Below are 27,338 nucleotides of genomic sequence, written 5' to 3'. Positions count from 1 at the left end.
CCATGAACTCAGCTACAAGTATTTTGAGTATAGAGAAGAACTACCCTAAATATGGAGACATTCTGGCCTTTATTCTGAGTAGCCTCTAGCATCTGGTAAAGTCAAAAGCATTATGAGTTTTCCTCATTGTACAGTCTCTTTTTTGTATTGAAAAAAATTGCACTTAAATTTGAGGACTAGAATGATCATTACAACTTCAATGATCTAATCTTGGTCTTATGTAGCATGAATATACATTTATTTTGGAAACAGTGCCACATACATCCTTAATGTGTACAACTTCCTCTAGCAGTAAGACTTAAGAACAATGATTTATTTTCAACTCTTTTTACAAAATGTTCATGATCCATTTTTTTAAAAAAGGTAACTTTATTTTAGATTTTGTAATGTAATAAGTTCTTGTTTCCAAATTTCATTGTAAATAAATGAAAAGGAACTCTTCAAAATTTTCTTTTTTAAGAGATATGAATAAAAATTTTAAAATGTTAGAAACTACTTAAGGGCATATGAAAAACTGTACGATGCTAGAAATATTTGTAATATTTCTGCCATTGACAAATAGAGCTTTTAGAAAAGGTTCATATTACAAAGTTGAACAAAAATCTCAGGTTCTAAAAAATAAGTAACAAAAGATAATTGGTTAATTTTCTTCTAATTTTGTATATGACACAGCTAGCTTAATGATTATAGGTTCTAAATAAATTGATTATACATGAACTTGAAGAGATTTCTTTTCTTAAATCCTATCCCTGGCTTATGTAAAGCCAACTGAGACCACAGAGCATATAAAATCAAGTGCTGCTTCACAAATGAAATAAAGTGTTCCTTGATTCATTACTAAAGGGACTATCCACATACATGGAAAACCACAACTCAGATATTCCCCTTTTATTTTTCTCTAGAAACATGAATAAATTGCTTTTGGCACACTTAATTGGTGTTTGGGGCATACTTTTCACAATTGAAGTCCTTAGTAAGTTACTCAGGAGAGAGACTCTCCTCTTTCAGTACATTATTTAATACTTAGGCTTGTGTGTGTGTGTCATTTACACATAAATATTTTGTTGTGTGAATGATGATGCCTAGATCCTCATCTGAGGCCTGGCTAATAGCTAGTATGCTTCTTGTTAAGACTGGTTCAGTCAAAAATAAGTGTTAATTATTTTTACGTGTGACAATGGTATTATGATTATGTTTTTGAAAAAAAAAATTCACAAAGTGATCTACAGATTGAATGCAATCCCTATCAAAATACTAATGACATTCTTCACAGAAACAGAAAAACAATCTCAAAACTTGTATGAAACCACAAAAGGCTCCAAATAACCAAAGCAATTTTGAGCAGAAAGAATAAAGCTGGAGGTATCATACTACCTGACTTCAAAACTTATTACAAAGGCCGGGCATGGTGGCTCACACCTGTAATCCCAGCACTTTGGAAGGCCAAGGCAGGCGGATCACCTGAGGTCAGGAGTTTGAGACCAACCTGGCCAACTGGTGAAACCCCGTACTAAAAATACAAAATTAGCTGGGTGTGCTGGTGCACACCTGTAATCCCAGTTACTTACTCAGGTGGCTGAAGCAGGAGAATCACTTGAACCAGGGAGGCAGAGCCTGCAGTGAGCCAAGATCACACCACTGCACACCAGCCTAGGCAACAGAGCAAGACTCCATGTCAAAAAAAAAAAAGAATTACATATATATTATATATATATAATATATGTATATATAAAATATATATATATAAAACAAAGCTATAGTAACCAAACAGCATGGTACTGGCATAAAACAGACACATAGCTGATGGAACAGCCTAGAAAACCCAGAAATAAATCCACACATTTATGGCCAACCAATTTTGGATGAAGATGCCAGGAACACACGAAAAGACAGTCTCTTCAGCGAACGGTGTTGGGAAAACTGGAGATTCACATGCAGTCAAATGAAATTAGACCCTCATCTCATCCCATATACAAAAATCAACTCAGAATGGATTAGACATAAATGTAAGATCCTAAACTGTGAAACTACTAGCAGAAAACGGTTATGGTTTGAATGCTTGTTCCCTTTGAAACTCATTTTGAAACTGAATCCTCAGTTTAACAGTATTAAGAGGTGGAGCTGTTAAGAGATGATTGGGTCATGAGGGCTTTGCCTTCATAAGTGGATTAATCCATTCATGAATTAGTGGGTGAATTAACGGGGAAGAACACGAGTGGGTTAGTTATCAGAAGAGTGGATGTGTCATAGGAGCCAGTTTGGTTCTCAGTGTGCCCCACTCACCACGTTATGTCCTCCACCATGTTATGACACACTGAGAAGGCCCTCACCAGATGCAGAAGACCCTCGACCTTGCACTTCCCAGCTTCCAGAACTGTAAACAAGAGGTTTCTTTTCTTTATAAATTCCCTAGCCTCAGGCATTCAATTATGGCAACAGAAAATGAACTAAGACAGAAAATATATGGGAAAAGCTCCATAACACTAGTGTGGGCAATGATTTTTTGGATATGACCCCATAAGCAGAGTCAACAAAAGCAGAAGTAGACAAATGGGATTACATCAAATTAATAAGCACAGCAAAGGAAACAATAAACAGAATGAAGAGACAACCTATAGAATGGGAGGAAATATTTGCAAACTATACATCTCATAAGGGGTTAATATCCAAAATATATAAGTAACTCAATAAACTCATTAGCAAGAAAACAACCCCAATAAAAAAATGGGCAAAGGACTCAAATAGACATTTCTCAAAAGCAACATATAAATGGCAAACAGGTATATGAAAAAAATGCTCAACATGAACAGGGAAATGCAAATTAAAACCACAATGAGACATCATCTCACACCTGTTAAAATAGCTATTATGGAAAAGACCAAAGATAGCAAGTCTTTGGTGGAGAAAAGGGAACCCTCACATGCTGTTAGTAGGAATATGAATTCATACAACCATTATGGAAAACAGTATGGAGGTTTCTCAAAATATTAAACATAGAACTACTATACAATCCAACAATCCCACTACTGGGAATACATCTTTAAAAAATTAAATCAATATGGAAGAGATATCTGCACTCTCATGCTTGCTATATATTATTCACAATAGACAAGATATAGAATCAACTTGTGTCCATCAGCCGACAAATGGATACAGAAAATATGGTATACACACACAATGAAATATTATTCAGCCACAAAAAAGGAAGTTCTGTCATTTGTGACAAGATGGATGAACCTGGTGGATAGTGTTAACTGAAATAAGCCAGCAACAGAAAGACACATACTGCATGATCTCACTCATATGTGGAATGTAAAAAAGTTGATCTCATAGAAGTACTATAGAAAGTAGAATTGGCCAGGCATGGTGGCTCATGTCTGTAATCCCAGCACTTTGGGAGGCAGAGGTGGTCAGATCATCTGAGGTCAGAAGTTCGAGACCAGCCTGGCCAACATGGTGAAACCCCATCTCTACTAAAAATACAAAATTTAGCCAGGCTAATTTATATATATATTATATTTATAATATATAGTATATAAATATTTTTATATATATGTATATATACACATATATATACACGCATATATATCACAGGTGGCACGCACCTGTGATCCCAGCTACTCAGGAGGCTGAGGCAGGAGAATCACTTGAACTCGGGAGGCAGAGGTTGCAGTGAGCTGAGATCACATCGCTGCACTCCTGCCTGGGCAACAGAGCAAGTCTCTGTCTTAAAAAAAAAAAAAAAATGTAGAAAGGTAGGGGTGACCAGCTGGGGTGACTGCTGGTGAAAGGAGGGAGTTGGAGAGATGCTGGTCAAAGGATACAAAATTTCACTTAGATAGGAAGAATAAGTTCAAAAGATCTATTGTACTACATGATGATTATAGTTAACAATATATTGTATTCTTTTTTCTTTATTTTTTTTTTTTGAAACAGGATCTTGCTCTGTCGCTCAGGCTAGAGTGCAGTGGCGCAATCATGGCTCACTGCAACCTTTGCCTCCTGGGCTCAAGGGATCCTCTCACCTCAGCCTCATGAGACCACTGAAGTGTGCCACTACATCTGGCCTTTTACATTTTTTGTAGAAACGGAGTCTCACTATATTACCCAGGCTGGTCTTGAACTCCTGGGCTCGTGCAATCCTCCTGCCTCATCCTCCTAGGAGTGCTGGGATTATGGCATGAGGCACCACACCTGGCCTTTCCCCCTCCTTTTTATCCTGGAAGTAATCTCTTTTCCCTGATCTTCCATATCAATCTCTCCACTCTAAGGTACTTATCACCTTCTGCCTTGTATTCTAATTATTTATTAGTATGTGCCTTATCACTCTTACTAGGTTGTATTGCCTTGGCTTTTTTTTTTTTTTCTTTGGTGAGACAAGGTCTAGCTCTGTCACCCATGCTGGAGTGCCATGATGCAATCTTGGCTCACTGCAACCTCCGCCTCCCGAGGTGCAAGCGATCCTCCTACCTCAACCTCCCAAGTAGCTGGGACTACAGGCACATGCTACCACACCCTAATTTTTGTAATTTTTGTAGAGATACGGCTTTGCCATGTTGCCCAAGCTGGTCTTGGGCTCCTGAGCTAAAGTGATCCACCCACCTCAGCCTCCCAAAGTGCCGGGATTACAGGAGTGAACCACTGTGCCCAGTCAACTCTAATTTTTTGATAATACAACTAGGTCTACTTTTTTTCTGTAAATAACTTTGGTATAAAACAACTAAATCTAAATTGGCTTACCTAACATGTAGACATAGGCAATCGGGTATTTGTATTAAGAAATCTGTACCCAGCTACTTTATATAGGGCTTGAAATATCTACTTTCTACTGAAAGTTATACCTGTAATTGTCCGTATCAAAATGCCAAATCTAGGCCTATACTCCCTAGATATCAATAGTGAACACTGAATTTTCAGTTATTATTACTAATGACATATTTTCATTCATCCATTCAATGAATATATTTATTTAGCATCCCTTATGTAATGACCATGTTAAGTAGTGGAGGTACAGAAATGAAAAACAAATAGGCTGCTGATTTCAGAAAACTTGTCAACCAGTGGTGAAGAAAAACATTATTAATAATAATGTTTGTACTATGAAAGTATTAATATAGGATTCCGAGGGAAAGAATTTAGTAGGGGTCTGGTAACTTCACTCTTAGAAAGTACAAAGCTAAGATGATGCTACTATTTAGAGATTTATTAGTTTACTTTTTGACCCCCTTTAAGTGAGAGGATAAACCCATGAGGGCAGGAGTAGTTTCTGTCTTATCCATAGCTGTATTCCTAGAGTTTAGCTCAGTGGCTCGTACAGATTAAACACAGATTAAATATACATATTTTTTTGGAGACAGTCTCCCTCTGTCGCATAGGCTGGACAGAGTCTCCCTTCATCACATAGGCTGGGGTGCAGCAGCATGATCATGACTCGCTGCAGCTTCGACCTCCCAGGCTCAAGCAATCCTCCCACTGCAGCCTTCCGAGTAGCTGGGACCATAGATGAATGCCACTATGCCCAGCTAATTTTTTTTTAATGTTTTGTAGATACAGGGTGTTCCTATATAGCCCAGGCTGGTGTCAAACTTCTGGGCTCAAGTAATGCTCTTGCCTCAGTCTCCCAAAGTGTTGAGATTACAGGCATGAGCCACGATGACTAGTCATATTTTTTGAATACTGGAAAACAAGTGAACAATATCTAAAATATATAAATACTGTTGAGTGTAAATTCAATATGAAAAAGATAACTCAGGAAAATGGGCAAAAGACATAAACAGGCATAAAATACAAATGGCAAAGAAACATGAAAACATGTTCAAACTCATTAGTAACACAGCAATATATATAAAAGCCAAGTAATACCATTACAACCATTGGATTGGCAAAAGGCCTGACAACAACAAGAGTTGCTAAGGACAGTGGATCAATGGCTACTCATGAATACTATATGGAGAGAAGGAAGTAAATTAGTATAACTACTTTGGGAAAAGAATTGGGCATTATTTGGTAAAGTTGAGAATGTACATCCTACAACCTAGTAATTGTTCTCTTAAATTCATACTCTTACACATATGTATCAGGAGACATTATAAGAACATTCATAGCAATATTGCTTGTAATATCAAGAAAATGGAAGCCCAAATATTCATTGACAAAATAAATAGTAAATTTTTGGAATAGTCACACAATGAAATATCTTACAACATTAAAAATGAACCATATCCATGTGAAACTAGTTTCATTATGCAAAACTAAATCATATGTTGTTTAGGGAAATATACATTTGTTGTAACGTTTATGCAGAAAAGCAAAAGGATAGCGATTACAAAATTCAAGATTGTGGTTATCTCTGGTATGAGGAAAGAGACATGGTTGGAGGGGGCACTCAAGGAACTTAAAAGTGCTAGAAATATCATTTTATATATAGATATATTTTTCATACTAGAAATATCATTTTATATATTGATACATTTTTCATCCTTTTAGTCACATTTATATATGTATATGCATTACATTTTTTGTGTATAATATTTCATAACTCTTAAGATAAATGAATAAGTATTAGGCTCTGGAAATGGGAGAGAAAGAAAAGAATGTTCCAAATAAGGGATCAGCTTATGTTAATTTAAGGCCAGGAGATAAGGACATAAACTATCTGGCTGAAGCATTGAGTTCACTGAGTGAGAGGGGAAGCTGGGAGAGCGACACATGGGTCAGACTGTATAGGGATTTCTAAACCACATGAGAGTTTTGATTGTTTAATGATGAGTAAAGAAAAATTGCAAACTGAAGTATGACATGTCACATTTGTAGTTCCTAAAGATCTCTATTTTCATAAGGAAAATATATTAGTGGGAAGCAAAGATTGATGCTGGGACTCACGATGAGGAGGATTTGGATTATGATGGTGATACCGGGAACAAAGAAAGGAGAAACAATGTGAAGACTATCCAGGACTTGGTGTTGGTGGAAAAGGTAAAGGAAATAGAGAAAAAAGCAAGGAATGGCTCCCAGGCTTTGGACTTGGGTAAATGGTGACACTGAGGCAAAGAACAATGGCAAAAAAGCAAGACGGGAATTCCGTCAATTTAGGAAAAGGTGGTATTGAGATTCAACAACATAATAGGTGTTCGATTAAGTATTTATTGTATTAGTCCATTCTCATGCTGCTATGAAGAAATGCCCAAGACTGGGTAACTTATAAATGAAACAGGTTTAATTGATTCACAGTTCAGCATGGCTGGGGTGGCCTCATGAAACTTAGAATCATGGCAGAAGGGGAAGCAAACACCTCCTTATTGACATGGTGGCAGGAAGGAGAAGTGCTGAGCAAAGAGGAAAAAGCCCCTTATAAAACCATCAGATCTCGTGAGAACTCAGTATCATGAGAACAGCATGGGGGTAACTGCCTTATGATTCAATTTGGGTGGGGACACAGCCAAACCATATCACTTATAAGATAAAAAAGTGGCTGACTGTGAGACCTCAGGAGCTGTCCAATTGGTAGTTGGAATCTAATATCATTCATCTATTTCTTTTTTAAATAAATAATTTGTGGTTCCCTATTTTGTATCTTGGCAGAGAAGAAAGCTACGAAACCTTTAAAAGAATTCCTATGAGAATAAAAATAATGTATAGATGTATAAATCTCAGTGTGAGAATGGTTAGATCTATGTAGCCCTGACAGTATGGACATTATACATTGTAGCAAGCAGGCTTCATCAAGCTGTGATTATTTCAGTCACTACAACTCCACCTGAGATGTGAGGCAGAAATAGAATTTTCCTTTCAGTGTTGACCACAAGTGGGATTAAATATTAAAGATACCAGCAAAGTATGGCTGGGAAATATGAGGACTTCCTCTTGAATGCCAAACAGGAAGCATAGACAATCTCAGAGTGGGCAGAATGGGGCAGAGTCTTTCTAATGTAAGCTATGGTGAATGGGAAATCCAGATTTCATAAGCTGGACTTCCTTTTATACTTTTTGCAGTTTTGCAGTTTCGGTGTTGATTTCTTTTTTGTTTCACTCAATAATTTGAAGAAGTCTTTTTAAAAAAGTCAGCCCTCATGATAAATAAAAGGGTTTAAGTGTGAAAAATGAAACATAAAAGTACTAGAAGAAAATGTAGATGCTGGGTGTGGTGGCTCATGCCTGTAATCCCAGCACTTTGGGAGGCTGAGGTGGAAGGATTGCTTGAGCCCAGGAGTTTGAGACCAGCCTGGGCAACATGGTGAAACCCTGTTTCTACAAAAAATACAAAAATTAGCCAGGTGTGGTGGCTCACACCTGTAGTCCCAACTACTTGGAAGGCTGAGGTGGGAGGACTGCTTGAGACTGGGAGGCAGAGGTTACAGAGAGATGAGATCGTTCTACTATACTCCAGCCTGGGTGACAGAGCTAGACTCTGTCTAAAAAAAAAAAAAAGAAAAAAAAAAAAAAGAAAATGTACGTGATTTTTAAAATACATAATCTTGGGGTGGAGAAGGACTTTCTAGGAATGAGACCAAAGGCAGAAATCATAAAGGAAAAAACTGATATTTATGATTGTATAAAAATTTAAACTTTTGTAGGGAAAAAGCAAAAAAGCAAAAAGCAACAATAATCTACCCCAAAAGTTCAAAGACCAAAAACAACTGAAACATCTATGAGGGGCTCTTACAAAGTAATAATCCTAATTTTAAAACTCCCAAAATAAACTAGGCAATTCACACAAGTAAAAACAGTAACTAATATTTCTTGAGATTTTATTATGTGCCGATGTGGTAGACTGATAACTAACATGGCCTCAATTTTCCACCTGCTATGTATCTATGTCTCTTAACAATGTGAGTTTGCTGTTCTACCCATCAAGAGATAGAGTCTGTTTCCCCACTTCTTGAATCTGGGCTAGCCTTGTGACTTGCTTTGACCAGTAGAATGTGGCAGAGCTGATGAGGTTCCATTTCCAACTGCCTTCCACTCTCTAATGGAACCCTGCCACTGCCATGAGAACAAGCCAGAGGTAGCTTCTTGGAGGACGAGAGGTCACAAGAAAGAGGGCCAAATAGCCCCAGCTGTGGCCATCCTACATCACCAAACATGTGAGAGAGGACAGCAGAGATCAGCAGAGCTGCCTACACAACCCATGGCTGACTGAAGGAGCATGAATGAGTTAAGATCAGAAAAACTGCCCAGCCAAAATCTAGATTTGTCAGCAAAAATAAACATTGATCACTGTACTCCACGGAAATTCAGTTTGTTATACAGCATTTTTGTGGTAATAGGAATGGATATAACCAGGCAATGTTCAAAGTGTTCTATATTTGTTTCAATCTCAACAGGTGAGTACAGGCCAGGCACGGTGGCTCACGCCTGTAATCCCAGCACTTTGGGAGGCGGAGGCAGGTGGGTCACTTGAGGTCACGAGTTCCAGCCTGGCCAACATGGTGAACCCGTTTCTACAAAAAATACAAAAATTAGCTGGGCATGATGGCGGGTGCCTGTAATCCCAGTTACTCGGGAGGCTGAGGTGGGAGAATTGCTTGAACCCAGGAGGAGGAGGTTGCAGTGAGCTGAGATTGCGCCATTGCACTCTAGCCCGAGCAATAGAGCGAGCCTCCATCTAAAAACAAACAAACAAACAAAAACAAAAAAAAAAAGAAGAAAATAGAAAAAAAAGGATGAGTACAATTTTTCCCTCTCTCATCTCCTACTTACTTGCCTGACATTTATTCCATGCTAGTCACAATGGTCTCTTTACTTTCTCAAAAACACCAGGCATAGCCCTGCTTTCAGAGCCTTGGTGTGTGCTGTTTCTCCTGCTTAGAATGACCTGCCTCAGGTATACACATAGCACAACTGCTAATTTCTCGTAGATCACTACTCAAGTATTAATATCACTTTCTTGGTAGCCTTTCCTGTTGACTCCACAATTTCCTTCCTATCGGTACTGAGCATTCCCCTTTCCCATTTTACTTTTGCTCTGCAGCACATTTTCCCATCTAACTTACCTTATATTTTCCTTAGTTGTCTCTCCCACTGGAATGTAAGTTCCATTAATGCAAAGATTTTTGTCTGCTTTGTTCATTGCTATATCCCCAGACCAAGAAAACTATTTCGCATATAATAGACAATAAATATTTGGTGAATGAAGAAATCAGCCAATCAATTACCAATTTACTGAGGAGGAAACAGATACGGAGAACTTAAGTATTCTTGCCTAAGATCACAATGCTAGTCAGTGGCAAAACCAGCATTCAAACTCAGGCGAGCTGTTTCTAGATTTATATAGTCGACTCTATGATGCTACATGCACTTTGTAATGCCGCAGCTTGGCATTTACATATGTACTCAATACATATCAGTTTCCTTGGTTCTTCATATCTTTAATTCAGGGGGTTCTCCCGAAGTAAGTCCTGTGCTTTGTCTTAACCAAAGAGGTGATAATGTTTAACTCTGAGAAAGAACCAGGTTGCTTCTGACCAAATCCAGGGTTAAAGGACAAACAAAACAGAAAGAAATCAATCCTCGGCCTAGCGCAGTGGCTCACACCTGTAATCCCAGCACTTTGGGAGGCCGACGTGGGTGAATCATGAGATCAGGAGTTCGAGACCAGCCTAGCCAACATGGTAAAATCCTGTCTCTACTAAAAATACAAAATATTAGCTGGGCGTGGTGGCAGGCACCTGTAATCCCAGCTACTCCAGAGGCTGAGGCAGGAGAATTGCTTGAACCCGGGAGGCGGAGGTTGCAGTGATCCAAGATCACGCCACTGCACTCCAGCCCAGGCGACAGTGCAAGACTCCATCTTAAAAAAAAAAAAAAAAAAAAAAAGAAATCCTATTTTATAACCAAATCCATTAGTACAAATAATCTCAATCTAGCTCTTGATACTTTAACTTAAAAAACCCTTTCTTTATTAGATTTTTTTCCCCAGTACTGTTTTCTTAACATTTTGGAGATTATGCCTACTGGTTTTAGAGGAATAATCTCAATTTTATTTAATTACACTTAGACATGTAAATATTGTTGTTTATTAATAACTGTAATTTAGTCTGGGTCCAGTAGCTCATGCCTGTAATCCCAGCACTCTGGAAGGTTGAGGCAAGCAGATCACTCGAGCCCAGGAATTAGAGACCAGCTTGGGCAACATGGCGAAGCCCTGCCTCTACAAGAAATAGAAAAATTAGCCGGGTGTGGTGGCAAACACCTGTAGTCCCAGCTACTCGGGAGGCTGAAGTGGGAGGATCATTTGAGCCCGGGAGGTCGAGGCTGCAGTGAGCCATGATCACACCACTGCACTCTAGCCTGGGCAACCAAGTGAGACCCTGTCTCAAACAAACAAGCAAAAACACCAAGAAAACTGTAATTGAATGTGTCTGACTTTCTAAGATTTTCCATATAAATAAATTTTTACATCAGACAACAAATAACTTTTTGGTTTCCAGACCACAACTCCTGAATTTCTGTTTAGGAATTATACTCACTGAATAAACCTTCCAAAAATGTATGAAAATGCAAATTATAATAAGAGAAATTTCCACTTATCAAACTGGTAAGGATAAAAAAAAATTAAAATGCTCAGTGTTGGTAACAGTATAGGAAACCAGCATTTACTTATTCACCTGGTAAGATTATAATCTGGGAGAAAGTTTTTAGAATAGAATAAGATGATAAGTACCAAAGACCTGAAAGGTATGCATGCCCTTTGATGTACAAATTCCATTTGTAAGAATTTATACTAAGAAAATAATTAAAGATTTGGAAAAGGACAATAGGAATGTTTATCCAAGCACTATTACTCATTGCAAGAAGTTGGGAATAGTTGACATTTCTAAAGGTATGTATTAATCAAACTGCATACATCCCCAAAAGGAATATATTATAGCTATTTATATTTTAGAGGATGTTTGTATAATATTAAAAATTATAAAAGAATAACAATATCATATTTGTAAAAAGAAAGTCTGTTCATAGAAGAAATTTTGAAAGCTGTTAAGAATTGGCTGTTCCAGATGGTTGGATTATATATATATTTAATATTTTCTTTTGCTTGTCATTACTTGCTAAGTTTTCAATAATGAACACGCATTGCTGTCATCATTTTAAAAAACCAAGCTGTGTTTTTTAGGCCAGATGCAGTGGCTCACGCCTATAATCCCAGCACTTTAGGAGGCCGAGGTGGGCAGATCACTTGAGGTCAGGGTTCAAGACCAGCCAGGCCCACATAGTGAAAGCCCACCTCTACTAAAAATACAAAAAATTAGCCAGGCGTGGTTGTGGGCACCTGTAATCCCAGCCACTCAGGAGCCTGAGGCAGGATAATCGCTTGAACCCAGAAGGCAGAGGTTGCAGTGAGCCGAGATCGTGCCACTATATTACAGCCTGGGCAACAGAGCGAGACTGTCTCAAAAAAACAAAAACCAAAAAACAAACCAAGCTGTCTTTTCTAATTGAAAGAGGAAGCTAGGCTATACAGCTATTGTTTTGGCTAAATATTGTTGAGTCAACCTTCTCGTTTGTTTCTTTGACCATGTCACTCATCCCTCATATTCTATAATATACATTAGGCTTTGCTTGGGTCACATGCTGTACAATCTGACTGAGGTAGGAGGAGGAATTCTCCTGGTTTGCTATGGCAATATAGAGGTTTTTTTTTGTTTGTTTGTTTTTTTAAAGCCTTAGCTATTATTTAGTCTAGTCCTTTTCATTTTACAATATAAGGAACCTGGGCCAGGCATGATAGCACACTCCTGTAATCCCAGCACTTTTAGAGGTTGAGATGGGAGGATCATTTGTGGCCAGGAATTCTAGACCAGCCTCGGCAACACAGCAAGATCCTATCTCTACAAACAATTTTTTAAAATTAGCTGGGCATGGTGGTGAGCACCTGTAGTCCCAGCTATTCAGAAGGCTGAGGCAGGGAGGATTGTTTGAAACCAGAGTTTGAGACTGCAGTGAGCCATGATCATGCCCCACTGCACTTCAGCCTGGATGACAGAGTGAGACCTTGTCTCTAAAATATATACATAACATACGTACGTAACTTGAAAGAGGTCCAAGGGAGTGAGTGATTTTTTTAAGGTCACAAAGTGAATTGAACAGCAACTATAATCCAAACTCCAGATTCTCAGTCCACTTATTCCCAAGAAATTGGCTGAACACCCCCATCAATGATCCTGGCTGCCAAGCTGGCCTTGGGAAGGGGATATAGCAGCTCTGCCAACAAGAAAACCCAATGGAAACTATAAGTCAGTTAGGCAAAAGCCTAGTTACTCTATAACACTAAAATGAACTCCCAAGTGTCAGAGGAAACAGGAAAAACAGGAGAACACAGGGGGTCCTCCATGTTGTCTAATATGAACTCTTTCGGAAGATACTGATTTTGAAACAGCAGATTCTGTGATTAAGTCAAGGATGCCCTGGGTTAAGGACTACCATATATGATGATTAACTGTAAGATATGCCCTTATGTAACAAAATAGTTAATATATTTATGGTAGCTTCTAACAAGGTAATAATTTTTTGGCTATTAGCATATTTATTTTCTTCCATGCATAAACAAAGAACCTAATACCACATATCGGCAGCTCTCAAAATGTAGTCCCCAAACCTTAAAGGTAGAGGTATGGGTAGGGGTTCCTGAGACCCTTTCAAGGAGTCTGTGAGGTTAAAAATCTTTCATAACAATACTAAGACATTATTTATCCTTTTTACTTTGTGAACATTTGCACTGATGGCGAAAAGCAATGGTGGATAATATTGTTGGTACTTCAGCACAAATTGAGGCAATGACACCAAACTGTACTAGTAGCTGTATTTTTCATTGCCATGCACTCAGGCTAAAAATAATGTCAATTTCATTTTAGAATATCCTTAATGAAATGGTAAAAAGTATGAATTTTTATTAAGTCTCTACCCTTGAGTTATATGTGACCAAGTACACACAAAGCATTTCTGCTGTGTACCTGAGTATAAGGGTTGTCCTGAGGACTTGGTTGCCCAAATCAAAAGCACTTTTGCAACTGGTTGAACTATGAGCTGAAATAGCTTTTTTTCATGGAACACCATTTTTTTTTTTTTTTTTTTTTTGAGACGGAGTCTCGCTCTGTCGCCCAGGCTGGAGTGTAGTGGCGCAATCTCGGCTCACTGCAAACTCCGCCTCCCGGGTTCACGCCATTCTCCTGCCTCAGCCTCCCGAGTAGTTGGGACTACAGACGCCCGCCACCACACCCGGCTAATTTTTTGTATTTTCAGTAGAGACAGGGTTTCACCGTGTTAGCCAGGAGGGTCTTGATCTCCTGACCTCGTGATCCACCTGCCTCGGTCTCCCAAAGTGTTGGGATTACAGGCGTGAGCCACTGTGCCCAGCCCATGGAACACCATTTTTACCAGAAAAAAACTACTGACAGACAAACCAGGGTTATTCAGACTTAAGTACGTGGCAGAAATTCTGTCAAAACTGTAACAAAGTGAGATTGTCACTTCAAGTAAAACAACTGACAGTTTGTGTTACCAATGATAAAATTCTAGCTTTCAAGTGAAAACTAGAATTTTGGAAAATCCTATCTGCCACTGTGAGCTTGACAGCTTCCCAATACTTGAAGACTTTTCTGAGTAAATAGGAAGACATTAAGGAAAGTGATTGTTTGATACTGTATAATGAAATATGTCAACATTAGGAAGAACTGTATAACACAGTGAACCACTAAAATTTCCGAAGGACTTATGCTTAATGTTTAAAAAAACAGGCATGTATTCAACATCCATTCAAAGTGTAAGGCACAGCATTGGATATTAATGTAACAGTGTAAAAAAAGTACATTCATATAGTTTCAAACTCCACTTTGTAACTAACCTTTAAAAAGCTACCATTTGTCAAACTTTGATGTTATATCAAAGAATATCCATGATTATCTTTAAAAAGCTATTAAAATATTCTTCTTTCCAACTTCATATGACTGTGAGGTGGGATTTTCTTCATCTTAAACCAAAATGAAACAGTGCAGCAGCTTAAATGCAGAGACAGACTTAAGAATCCAGTTACCTTCTATTATGTCACACATTAGTTTTGCAAAAATGCGAAACAATGCCACTCCTAGGATAACTGCTATCAAAACCAGGAAATAAGTGCTGATGATGATGTGGAGAAATTGGAATCCTTATGTACTGCCAATGGGAATGTAAAAATGGTACAGCCACTGAAGAAAACAGTATGGTTTCAAAAACTAAACATAGTACTATCCTATGACTCAGCAATTTTCACTTCTAGGTACATACAGTATCCCAAAGAGTTAAAAGCAGGGATTCAAACAGACATGTGCACATTAATGATCATAGTAGTAGTATTCACAATAGCCAAAAGGTGGAAGCAACCCAAATGTCCAGTGACAAATGGATAAACAAAATGTGGTATATACATACAATGAAATATTATTCAGTTTTAAAAAGGAAATCCCGACACATGCTTCAACACGAATAAACCTTAAAAACGCTATACTAAATAAACCAGACGCAAAAGGACAAATATTGTCTAATTCCACTTATATAAGGGACCTGAAATAGTCAAATTCATAGAGAAAAAATAATGGTTAACCAGGGATTGGGGGAGGAAGTAATGGGCAGTTATTGTGTAATAGGTACAGGGTTTCAGTTTGGGATGATGACAAGTTCTGGAAATGGACAGTGGTGTTGGCTGTACCTCTCAATTGTACACTTTAAATTGTACACTTAAAAATTATCAAAATGGTAAATTTTGTTATATCTTACCACAATTTTTAAAAAAGGAAAAAACCCCACAATGTTAATCTTCTCACTGTTGGGGGGGGGGATTGGTTTGGAAAATAGTTATTTTTCATTAAAATCATTATTTATGCACGTAGCCTATTTATTAGTTTTGTAAATTAACAACTACTTTAAATTTTTTCCAGCTTTAATGTCTAATATGGTAAATATAGACAGATATACCATACAAACAGAAGCTCTTAGGTCCACGGTAATTTTTGAAAGGTAAAGGGGTCCTGAGAATAAAAAGTTTGAGAACTGCTCTTTTTTTTTTGAGACGGAGTCTCGCTCTGTCGCCCAGGCTAGAGTGCAGTGGCGCGATCTCGGCTCACTGTAAGCTTCGCCTCTCGGGTTCACGCCATTCTCCTGCCTCAGCCTCCCGAGTAGCTGGGACTACAGGCGCCCGCCACCACGCCCGGCTAATTTTTTGTATTTTTTAGTAGAGACGGGGTTTCACCGTGTTAGCCAGGATGGTCTCGATCTCCTGACCTCGTGATCCGCCCGCCTGGGCCTCCCAAAGTGCTGGGATTACAGGCGTGAGCCACAGCGCCCGGCCGAGAATTGCTGTTATATGAAGATTTATTCCCTCTTCTCACACCTGCATTATGTGAAGTCTTCATTTCTTGGTATAACTTCATTTGACAGCTATATCGATTGCAGCCTGGAGACTAGCAAAAAACGACAGGCTGAAATATGGTCACCAATCACCACATTAACTCTTTGTAATTACCACTGTCGCCTGCCTGCTCCCTAACTCTACGGACTGAGCAACACAAAGCTCCATCCACACAGACGAGTGGCAATGTGCAAAAGGGAATTGTAGAAAGCTTAAATGCTGACATGTTACAAAGTAGTTTTGTTGATAGCCAGCAAGAAGCACACATTTTCTTTATTCTGTTGAATCTTCATTTGGATTTACAGTTCTGGGCAGATTTGGAAACGGGGATGGTGGCGGCATTGTTTCCGAAAACCAGCGCATCCGTGCAAAGAATTTAATTCCCTCACCATCTTGCTACTGGTCTGTTGCAGTGGGGTGTGGTTAGAGGGCTAAGAAGCAATCCAAAACAGCAGCTCAGGCTGCCCAAAGCCGTGTCCAAGCGATCATTTTCTCCATTTTGGGCCAAGTCAATTTGCACCGGCAAGAGGCAGAATGTTTGTTTTATGGGAAGGAGGAAAATAAAAAAGGAAGTTAGAGAGCATGGACGGAAATAAGCAACACCACCAAAGAGGTTTCATCTCGGGTGGATGTTAAACGATTGGAATGCTAATAATGGGCGCGAGGAGCAAACACAATTGTTCTGAGTCCACAGCTGCGACACTTTTAATGACAGGTCTGTAGTTCTGCATTGGGGTTGAACGTGAAATGATTTTCTTATCCAAACTATTTGCATTCATTTTGGGCCGCGTCTGTGACCAGCCTCGCTGACTGCGGCTGAGGCAGTCCCAAACAAAGAGGAATGGACGTCCCCCCGAGGGAGCGGAGGCGGGAAAGGTGGCCCCAGGTGGCCGCGCCAGGTGTCCCCCAGGGGTCCACCTTGCAAGCCGCGGGGAGGGTGCGTCCCAGGAGCGTCGGAGAGGCGCAGTCGGGGAGGGCTGGGTCCGGGCTCCAGGCACCACACGGCGAAAGACCCCGCCCTGCCCACGGCCAAGGTTAACCCGCGCGCTGGAGGTACCTGCGGAGGCTTCGCACAGCCAAAAGGCACCGGGCGATCATGGGAGCGCTAAGAGGCTGGCGGAGGCTGGCGCGTGGTCCTTCGGCGTGGGGCGGCGAGGCAGGCGGCACCGCCTGGGCGCCCGGGAGTCTCGAGCCGGCCTAGTCGCAGAGGCCACAGTGGCTGCCTGGCCAGCGCCCTCCCACGTGCGGCAGCTCCACGCCGGCGCCTACCAGCCCCGCCCCACGCCGTGCCCCGCCCCAGCCCGCGCGTCCGGCCCCGCCCCAGGGGCGGTGCTGGCCAGACCCCGCCGCCTGAGAGAGAGCACAGCCTGGTGGGCTCCGGGGTCGACGGCCTGGGGGCTGGGGAAGTTTGCGCCGCCGCGACCAGTGCTGCGATCCCGAGCTGGGCTCCAGCCCCGAGGACCAGGGGTCGGGCGGGCCGGCCTACGGAACCCCGCGGGCCAGCAGCCGTCGTCTCGCGTCCTCCTGCTTGGTAAGGGGGCTTCTGTCTGGCAAGGGTGCGCCTCCCGCCGCCCCGGACCGAGGCCCTCACCGGCGCCCGCTGCACACCGGGCAGGGCCGAGGCGAGGCCGGGTACCCGAGGGAGGACGGGAGGGAGGGGGAGCTCGATGCGCTCTGGGGAGAGGAAGGGGGAGAAGCCTAGACGAGGCTGGGCATCTTTTTCCCTCTTCGCACCCCTATCCCCCCCATTCTGTTTTTACCTTCTGCCCTGGGGCCTTATTTAGTGCTTATGACCCCGTGGCCTAGAGGCTGACATCGCCTTTAAAATAACTACACAAATAATAAACATTATAGCGGCGGGTACCACACCCAGGCTTTGAATTAGGGAACCTGGGGAGCAGATGGATGATGCGATTTGGTGGAAATCAGCCATGAATGCCGCCTGGCCCTGCGCCACTGTTTGGATGCGATAGTATTCCATGTGAATGAACATGACCGGGAGCTTCCAGCTTGTGCACGAGAGCACAGCCTCTGCAGGGAGCGCCGGTCGGCTTGTAGTATCCATCGACTTAGGCAGAGATTTCCTGACATGTCTGCTGATTAAATAGAAATGCCATTTTTATTAAGAACGACACTCACCAGTTGAATAACCTTTCGCGAATGTGTTTCCTCATCAAATAACTCTCAGCCTACAAAAGTGGGTAGAGTGTACATTATTAATACTTTTTTTAGATCCCATGAAATAGAGGAAGATGCTTGGTATAGATCAGCTTTTAGTCAGCAGTATGAAATGCCTCTCAACTTAGTACTGAGGCCTCTAGGGGATTTCTGTATGGTGAGATATGCAGTGACAGTCTAAGCTTATGCTGTACATGTTTTGAAGACATTTTTACTTATTCCAAGATTTAACATACTCGTATACCACTGGGTATTAATGAAAATGTGTAATAAATTACCTTCACAATACTTTGTGCTCTCCTGACTCTTTAAAAAGAGAAAAGATGAAAGGTCATACAGTTTTGTGTTTTGTTTTTACCTTTAATACAGTTTATAACCCATATCATCTTTGTAATTTATGACTTTCCTGACTGATTCTTTAAAATAACTTAGTTCGATGTTTTCATTTTTCTTATCAAGGAAAAGTGTTTAAGCTTCTAAAATGTCATCTATCAAGCACCTGGTTTATGCAGTTATTCGTTTCTTACGGGAACAAAGTCAGATGGACACTTACACCTCGGATGAACAAGAAAGTTTGGAAGGTACGCATCTGCTCTTTGTGTTCATTTATATTATAATCATAAACGAAGACTAAAATAGCTGTAAGCCCAACTTGATGATCTATTGTAACATAATCAGAATTTTTTTTGATCTTTCAAGAAGAGAGGCCTAACTATAAGGTTATTGTATTTCCATTTTCTGAAGCTTGTTTTGTTTAACAACAAATTAAGAGGACTATTGTTCATTTATTGAACAAATACTATATGTCAGAAGTATGCTGTTCATATTATAGGCAATTTTTTCTTCACAGCAACTGTTATGTTATCCCCATTTAACAAGTGAGAAAATGAAACCAGGGCCAGGCTTGGTGGCTCATGCCTGTAATCCCAACACTTTGGGAGGCCGAGGCAGGTGGATCATTTGAGGTCAGGAGTTCAAGACCAGGCTGGGCAACATGGCAAAACCCTGTCTCTACTAAAAATACAAAAAGTAGCCAGGTGTGGTGGCACTTGCCACCCAGCTACTTGGGAGGCTGAGACAGGAGGGTGGCTTGAACCCAGGAGGTGGAGGTTGCAGTGAGCTGAGATCACACCACTGCACTCCAGCCTGGGCCGTGAGGGAGACCCTGTTTCAAAAAAAAAAGAAAAAAAAAAGAAAAAGAAAGTGAAACCAAATGGTGTAACCATATAACACAGCTGATATGTGATAAAGCTGAGATTTAAATCCTGGTTAATACTCTGAAGATCTTGTTGTCTCCATTTCCTAATAGGAAAGCATCCAGTTTAGAAATAATATATAAAAATACCTGAGTCATTTTAATAGCACTATGTAAAAGTCTAATAATTATACCACTAGTGAGATCTGACCAGTGCCTAATTTGGAACTTGAAATGAGAGCATTTCACCTGTATTTTACGTTAACTTTAATATTGGATTCGGTAATCTGTAAAGTTGAACAGGATGTGGGTGATAGCATCATGTGTTTCCTCGACACCATCTTTGTTCTTCCATGTTTATGTGTTATAAAATTTAAATTCAGTACAACCATAACAAGGTAGAATTCTGCAGATGGACTTGTGGAGGTTCAGTGAATCTGGTGTCCCTGTGGCCTAAAGTCTTTTATTTATTTATTTATTTTTTGAGACAGGGTCTGTCTGGCTCTGTCGCCCAGGCTGGAGTGTAGTGGCACAATCTCGGCTCACTGCAACCTCCACCTCCTGGGCTCAAGTGATCCTCCCACCTCAGCCTCCCGAGTAGCTGGGACTACAGGAGGACACTACCACGCCCGGCTAAGTTTTGTATTTTTTTTTGTAGAGACAGGGTTTCTCCACGTTGCCCAGGCTGGTTTCAAACTCCTGGGCTCAAGGGATCCACTCGCCTTGGCCTCCCAAAGTACTGAGATTACAGGCGTGAGCCACCTCTCCCAGCCCCAAAGTCTTAATTATTGCAGTGAGAGTGCATTTGGAAGAACTTAATAAATGACAGTATAGTTTAAATCCCGTCTTGAAACTGCTTCTATAATTTCAACAAGCACTTCCCTGTGAATATGCTTTTAGGAGGTAGAGATGAAAATTGGGCATTTGCTCTAAACCTGCTTGCAGTCTGGTTAGATGATGTCTTTCCAGGTGGCAGGGAGAGGAGCAGGTGATGCACAGTTGGAGAACATTGCAATCAGTCCATTTAGTATTAAGGTTCTTTTGTTCTCCTTGATGATTAGACTATGTGAAGATAAAGTTGATTGGTTATCTAAGGAGAAAGTTATGATTGCTCTGTAGCAAACAGATAAATGCAGTCATTTAAGAAAAGATGTTTCTTTTCTAATCAAAGGCAGCATAAAAGTTTTAAGGGCCAGAAAGAAAATTGAGGGTTTTTTTTTTTTTTTAAACCAAGATGTTATGTCCTATTTTTAGGATGGTATTCAGCCAAAAATATGTGCCTTCAGCTGTTTGTTATATATGGCAGTCAGAAAGGGTGCCAATTGTTTTTGACTGACCCCTATTTTTGACTCTGTGAGTCTAATTTAATTGAACATGAAATCATGTGGAGGTGTCTGCCCACCTTCTAGACATTTTTAAAAGCCCTAGGAAAGAAGTCTCAGTTCTAATACCAGCTTTACCACTACTGTGAAGCTGGTGTATCATCAGCTTTGTCTTGCCATCAGATTATGTCACCCACTCCTCTTAATTATTGTCATCTACCGACATTTGCTTCATTCCTTGACTAATTGTGGTTCCTGCTCACTGTCACTCTCTCTAGCACTACTCCTATTTAGTTCTTGGCAATTGCAATATACTGATAGATGATTATTTTAGTTCCCTGGCTCTCAGTTCTTGACCTCATCCAATGATCTCAAACACTTGATCATATTCTAGATCAGTGGTTCTCAACTTGGGGGTGATTTTGCAATATCTGGATACATTCTGATTGTCACAACTGGGTGAGGCGGGTGGCTGGTGTTATTGGCATCTAGTGAGTGGGTAGAGGCCATGGATGCTGCTAACGCACAGGACAGCCCCTGACAAGAAGAAATTACCTGATCCAAAATGTCAGTATGCGGAGATTGAGAAAGCCTTCCCTAGACTTAATCATTACCAGAATTGCATTCCTTCCCTAATCTCTATCCCAAACATTTCACTTCCTGACCACTATTGCCTGTCTTTCCAAGATTACTCCCTCTAGAATCCGTACTCCAGCTATTCTTTGACCCAACCAATACCTCCAATCTGTTCATCCCTCACCTTTTCCCACACCTCTTCTTACTCATCTTAAATTCCATGGTTGATAATCATAATTATTCCCTTGTATCTCCTTTCCTTTCTTGCAAAGCCCAACTTTGTTTAAATCCAACTCTCCACCTACTCTGTGCCCAGCTACTGACGCCCACTCATGTAGCCGTAAATAAATGGAGCAAAACACACAACTTTGCTGACTAGTCCCACTTTAAATTCATGACTGTGAACTTCAAGTAGACCTTTAATGCTGTCAGGCAGTCACACTATCTGTTCTAAGTTCATTCATTTATTTTCCGAGATGACGATTTTAACACTTTCTCATATCTTCTCAAACCCTCAAACCTCCTTCACTGTCCTCACTTTTAGTTGGTTACCTTGCTTTCTACTCCACCAAGAAAGCTGAAATAATAAGAAAATAGCTGGATACGATGGCACCCACATACTCGGCCTGCCTGCTGGTTTGACTAGCTATTACCATAGATGGACTATTTGTGTTCCTTTCTAAATGGAACCCCTCTACTGTTATACTAGATCCCATCCTGTCTCACCTACTCCAGGATATCACTTTAGTTATTTTATTCTTTCAATCTTATATCATAAAATTTTTATACCCTACTGGATCATTTCCATCATAATATAAACTTACCATTATTCTCCCTTCTTCAAAAAAGCAAAAACAAACAGCAAATAATTACTGCTTAATTGTATGTCTCCCTTTGCAGCAAAACCATTTGAAAGAATTGTCTATACTTGCTTTCTCCAACTCCTCTCCTTCTATTCTTCTTAAACCCATTCTGATTAAGCCTTTGCCTCAATCTCTCAATCTATACCACTCTCATCAAGGTCATTAGTGATTTCTGTGTTGTTTAATTTAATGGTCAGTTCTCAGCTTTCATCTGGGTTATTAGCTGTCATTGATAATGTTGATGGTCATTTCCTCACTGCCCCCCTCAAGTATATTTTATTTAGTTTCCAGGATACCTCATACTTGGCTTTCTTATCTCGTTGTTTGCTTCTTTTCTGTCCCCTTTTCCGGTTCCTCTTCTTTTCCCTGACCTGGTGTACCCAGGGTCCACTGCTTGATCCTCTTCTTTTCATTATCTATACCCATTTCTTTGGTGATATCATTCGGCTTCTTAGCCTTAAATACCCCTTATTTATATGCTATTTCCCAAATTTATGCCCTCAGCCCAGACCTTTCTTCTGAAGGTCTTATAAATCCAAGTACCTACTAGATATCTCCACTTGCATGTCTAATAGGCATCCCAAATTTAACATTGCCAAAACTGAACTTCTGATTCCCCCACCCAAAATCTGTTCTATATGCAATTTCCGTATCTCTGTTTATGTCAGCGTCATCTTTTCTGTTGCTCAGGCCAGAAACTTGGGTATCATTCTGGATTCCTCTCTTTCTCAAATACCCTGTAACTAATCATTCAATAAATCCTGTTGGCTACACTTTCAAAATATGTCTAGAGTTTGACATCTCTTATACCACCTCTGGATTGAACTATTTCTTGACTGTTTTAGTGTGATAGCCTCTAACTGGTCTCTCTGCTTCTATTCTTGCCCCTCCATTGGCTGTTCCAAACACAGGCACCAGTGATCTTTACAAACAGAGTATGTGAGTTTCTATCATTTATCTACTCAAAACATTGTTTAAAGGATCTATATAATTTGACTTCTGTGACATATTGTTCACCTAATCCTCCCCTTTCTCATTTGGCTTCAGCCATTATTAACTTTCTCTTTATAAATGTACCATATCCTCTTGCCTAAGGGCTTTTGCTCTGGCTGGTTCCACTGCCTGGAATGGTCTTCACAGATAATGCTAACACCCCCGACTCCTTCAAGTCTTTGTCAAATCTCTTTTCTCAGTAAGGCCTACCCTGAACTCTCTGTTAAACCTGCAGCTGTGGGCCGGGTGCGGTGGCTCACACCTGTAATCCCAGCACTTCGGGAGGCCGAGGCGGGAGGATCACTTGAGGTCGGGAGTTTGAGACCAGCCTGGCCAACATGGTGAAACTCCCTCTCTACTAAAAATACAAAAATTAGCCAGGCATGGTGGCACACGTCTGTAATCCCAATTACTCAGGAGGCTAAGGCAGGAGAATAGCTTAAACTCGGGAGGCACAGGTTACAGTGAGCCAAGATTACGCCACTGCACTCCAGCCTGGGCAATAGAGCAAGACTCCGTCTCAAAAACAACAACAACAACAAAAACCCTACAGCTGCTTTTCTGCTCAGCTGCCCACACTCTCCATCCTCCTTACCCTTTACTACCTGTTTATTGTTTATGGTCCACCTCTCCATCCCCTACTAGGAAGTAAATCCCAAGAGGTTAGGGATCTTTTCTGTTTTATTCACTGATATGTTGAAAGTGTCTAGAAAAGTGCTTGACACATAGTAGGTGCTTAATAAATATTTGTTGAATTGAATCCAATGGTCTCGGACATTTCCCTTAGTTGGTTTGGATATTAGTTTCTAAGTCTATTTGGTAGAGGTACTTGCCTTCCTTGCAGCCAATATATTTGTGAAGAGAATCTGAATCAGTGAGTGGCAGGTACATAGCATGTGAAAACTTTTGAATTAAGTGTTATACAGATAGGATGTGGTATTACTGAATAGAATTCTTCACTCATCTTTCTCTATCAGTACCAGACTATTTTTGTTCAGTGTTACGGTGGAACAATAAGTATATATAGTATTTGTTTAGATTTTGTGACTTATTCCTGAGTGTCTATTATTTTCATTAGGAATAAATAGGAATAGATTCTTCTAAAAGGAAGATCAAATGTAATAATCTCTGTTTGATAAATGAGAATCTTGAGGTAAATGTAAGTTAAATTATTGTACCCAGGTTATTTAATTTTTTCAGCCTGGATTAATAAGGATAATGAGACAGTCCTGAGTTCCAAGGCTGTGGTTAGCTTTGTTCACTGATCCCAACTTCACTAATCCCAATCGATTTCTCGAATCCCAACTTTTCTCTCTAATTCATTCTCAATGTTCCTGCCAGACTTTTAGTTCTAAACATAATTTAGTTATGTTATTCTCCCTCACTAAATTCTTTAATGGCTCTCCATTTGCTCATTCCTTGAAGTCTAAATCTTTTTAAAAATGACATTTCAGGTGCCTTGTCATCTAATGACAGACTTCTTTTGGTTTTTGAAGACAGAGTCTTGCTCTGTCGCCCAGGCTAGAGTGCAGTGGGGTGATCTCGGCTCACTGCAACCACTGCCTCCTGGGTTCAAGCAATTCCCATGCCTCAGCCTCCCGAGTAGCTGGGATTACAGGGGCATGCAATCACGTCCGGCTAATTTTTACTTTTTTAGTGGAGATGGGGTTTCACCATGTTGGCCAGGCTGGTCTTGAACTCCTGACCTGGGGTGATCTGCCTGCCTCAGCCTCCCAAAGTGCTGGGATTACAGGCGTGAGCCACTGAACCTGGCCTCCAATGACAGACTTCAAACATAATCCCTCACCATGTCTTTCCACCCACTGTATACCCTAGCCATACCAACCACTTAGTTTGCCATACAGTAAAAATAGACAAGGCCCCTATCACCATTTAACATGCTTTATATTTTGCTTATTATATTTGTTGTCTTCCTGTATTAAAATAAAAGCTTTATCATGTAGACAGTGATTTTTTTCTGTTAGGTTTATTACTGTTTCTCTACCACCTTAGACCACCAGTGCCTTACAGATAGTAGGCACTTGGCAAATTTGCATGGATGAATGAATTTTTAAAATCTATCTTCACATAAGCACACCAAGATTAATATTTAGTGCTTCTTCCTATGTGCTGGGGGCTATGTTTTGTTACTATTAATGTTTTTAATTAATGGAGAATTCTGTTTCTCACATTTTTTTAAAAAAGATAATATTTTAGGTTTGTAGTGAGAGTACTTTTTTTGTTTTGTTTTTGTTTTTGTTTTTTTGAGATAGGGTCTCAACCCAGGCTGGAGTACAGTAGTGAGATCTTGGCTCACTGCAACCTCCTCCTCCCAGGCTCAAGCAATCCTCCCACCTCAGCCTCCCAAGTAGCTGGGACCATAGGTGCATGCCACCACACCTGGCCAATTTTTTGTATTTTTGGTAAAGATGGGGTTTCACCATGTTGCCCAGGCTGGCCTTGAACTCCTGAGTTCAGGCAATCCACTCTCCTTGGCCTCCCAAAGTGCTGGGATTACAGGCGTAACCCACCACACTTGGCTGAGTAAGTTGTTATTAATGACTTGCTCTTTCTTTCTGGTAGCCTTCAACAAGAATATGATGTAATACATATATTGAGAAATTATATTCTAGACAACATTTTTCCTTAAGTGGGGAATAAGAAATCCAGTTGTTGCCAGGTGTGGTGGCTCATGCCTATAATCCCAGCACTTTGGGAGGCCGAGGTAGGAGGATCACTTGAGCCCAGGAGTTTGAGACCAGCCTGGGCGACCTGGCAAGACCCTGTCTCTGCAAAAAAATTTAAACAGTTAGCATGTGGCTCATGCCTATAGTCTCAATTACTAAGGGAGCTGAGGCAGGGGGATCCCTTGAGCCCAGGAAGTCAAGGCAACAGTGAGCTATAATTGTGCCACTGCACTCCAGCCTGGCCACAAAGTGACACCCTGTCTCTAGAAAAAAAATTAGGAAGAAAGAAAGAAAGGGAGGGAAGGGGAAGGAGAAGGGGAAGGGAGAGTGTGAGGGGGAGGAAAGAAGAAGGAAAATCAGTGTGTTTTCCTTCGATAGCTAGTCTATAAACAGAAATTTCTTTGCAACTGAACCAATGTTTTCCTTATGTTCTGTGATCATAAATACTGAATTTCCATACACTGCAGTTCTATCAGAAAAAAAAAACTTGTTTCTTTTTAAAAATTGTTAATTGTTTTTTACTATTAAAATTTATTTCAAGTTGCGATTCAGTGCTTGGAGACAGTTTTTAAGATCAGCCCAGAAGATACACACGTAGCAGTTTCACAGCCTTTGACAGAAATGTTTACCAATTCCTTCTGTAAGGTATGTTGTCATTATTTTCTCATTATTAACTGATATGACTACAATTTTATGTTAATAGATTGTTAATCGTTGAGGGGCCAGGTATATGAGTAATTAACTTCCTCCTGTATATAAGGTAAATTGTCTATATGGATATAATTGGGTATGTAACATATAACTCATTTAATGTGCTTTAGATTTTCATATTGATAACTATTTTCATCCTCTCACCTTTTATATTTACTGATATGTATTAGTCGACTTTTAAGTTCTTTACAGTATCTGAGTATTTTTTTTTTCTTGAATGTCATTTCAGTGAATCTGAGTATTTTTTGATTTCCAGCATCTGAATTGATGTTTCCCTGAAACATGGAATAGAGGTTTAAAAAGTTTTAATATCTAGGAAGCAGCCATGCAGAAATAGATTCCTCTGGAATTGAATCATCATTTCTGAAGCAGAATTCATCAAATTTGCCCATTGATGGGGGCTCTTTAAAACAGGGAAAGGTTAAGGGTCAC

At 40.3% G+C, this 27,338-nt stretch overlaps 2 protein-coding genes across 7 annotated transcripts in view; one reads left to right on the top strand and one right to left on the bottom strand.

Moving 5' to 3' along the window:
- Positions 1 to 17,692, bottom strand: part of NLN (neurolysin) — a 107,500-nt gene extending 89,808 nt beyond the window's left edge. Inside the window, exon 1 of one of the 4 annotated variants that reach the window (XM_024246794.3) lies at positions 17,439 to 17,692. In XM_024246794.3, the coding sequence (XP_024102562.2) occupies positions 17,439 to 17,479 (41 nt within the window). In that variant the 5' untranslated portion in view covers positions 17,480 to 17,692. 4 annotated transcript variants of the gene reach the window in all.
- The window catches only part of SGTB (small glutamine rich tetratricopeptide repeat co-chaperone beta), a 57,215-nt gene continuing 46,703 nt past the window's right edge, over positions 16,827 to 27,338 (top strand). The window contains exons 1-3 of one of the 3 annotated variants that reach the window (XM_024247280.3): positions 16,827 to 17,096; positions 19,019 to 19,140; positions 26,737 to 26,840. In XM_024247280.3, coding sequence (XP_024103048.2) covers positions 19,041 to 19,140; positions 26,737 to 26,840 — 204 coding nt within the window. In that variant the 5' untranslated portion in view covers positions 16,827 to 17,096; positions 19,019 to 19,040. Of the gene's footprint in view, positions 17,097 to 17,703; positions 17,913 to 19,018; positions 19,141 to 26,736; positions 26,841 to 27,338 lie in introns of those variants that run through there. The other 2 variants (XM_002815605.6, XM_054556416.2) reach the window with 2 other exon arrangements.

Source organism: Pongo abelii, chromosome 4 (assembly GCF_028885655.2).
Source record: "Pongo abelii isolate AG06213 chromosome 4, NHGRI_mPonAbe1-v2.0_pri, whole genome shotgun sequence".
Lineage (NCBI taxonomy): Eukaryota > Metazoa > Chordata > Mammalia > Primates > Hominidae > Pongo > Pongo abelii.
This window is presented reverse-complemented; position numbering and strand designations above follow the sequence as displayed.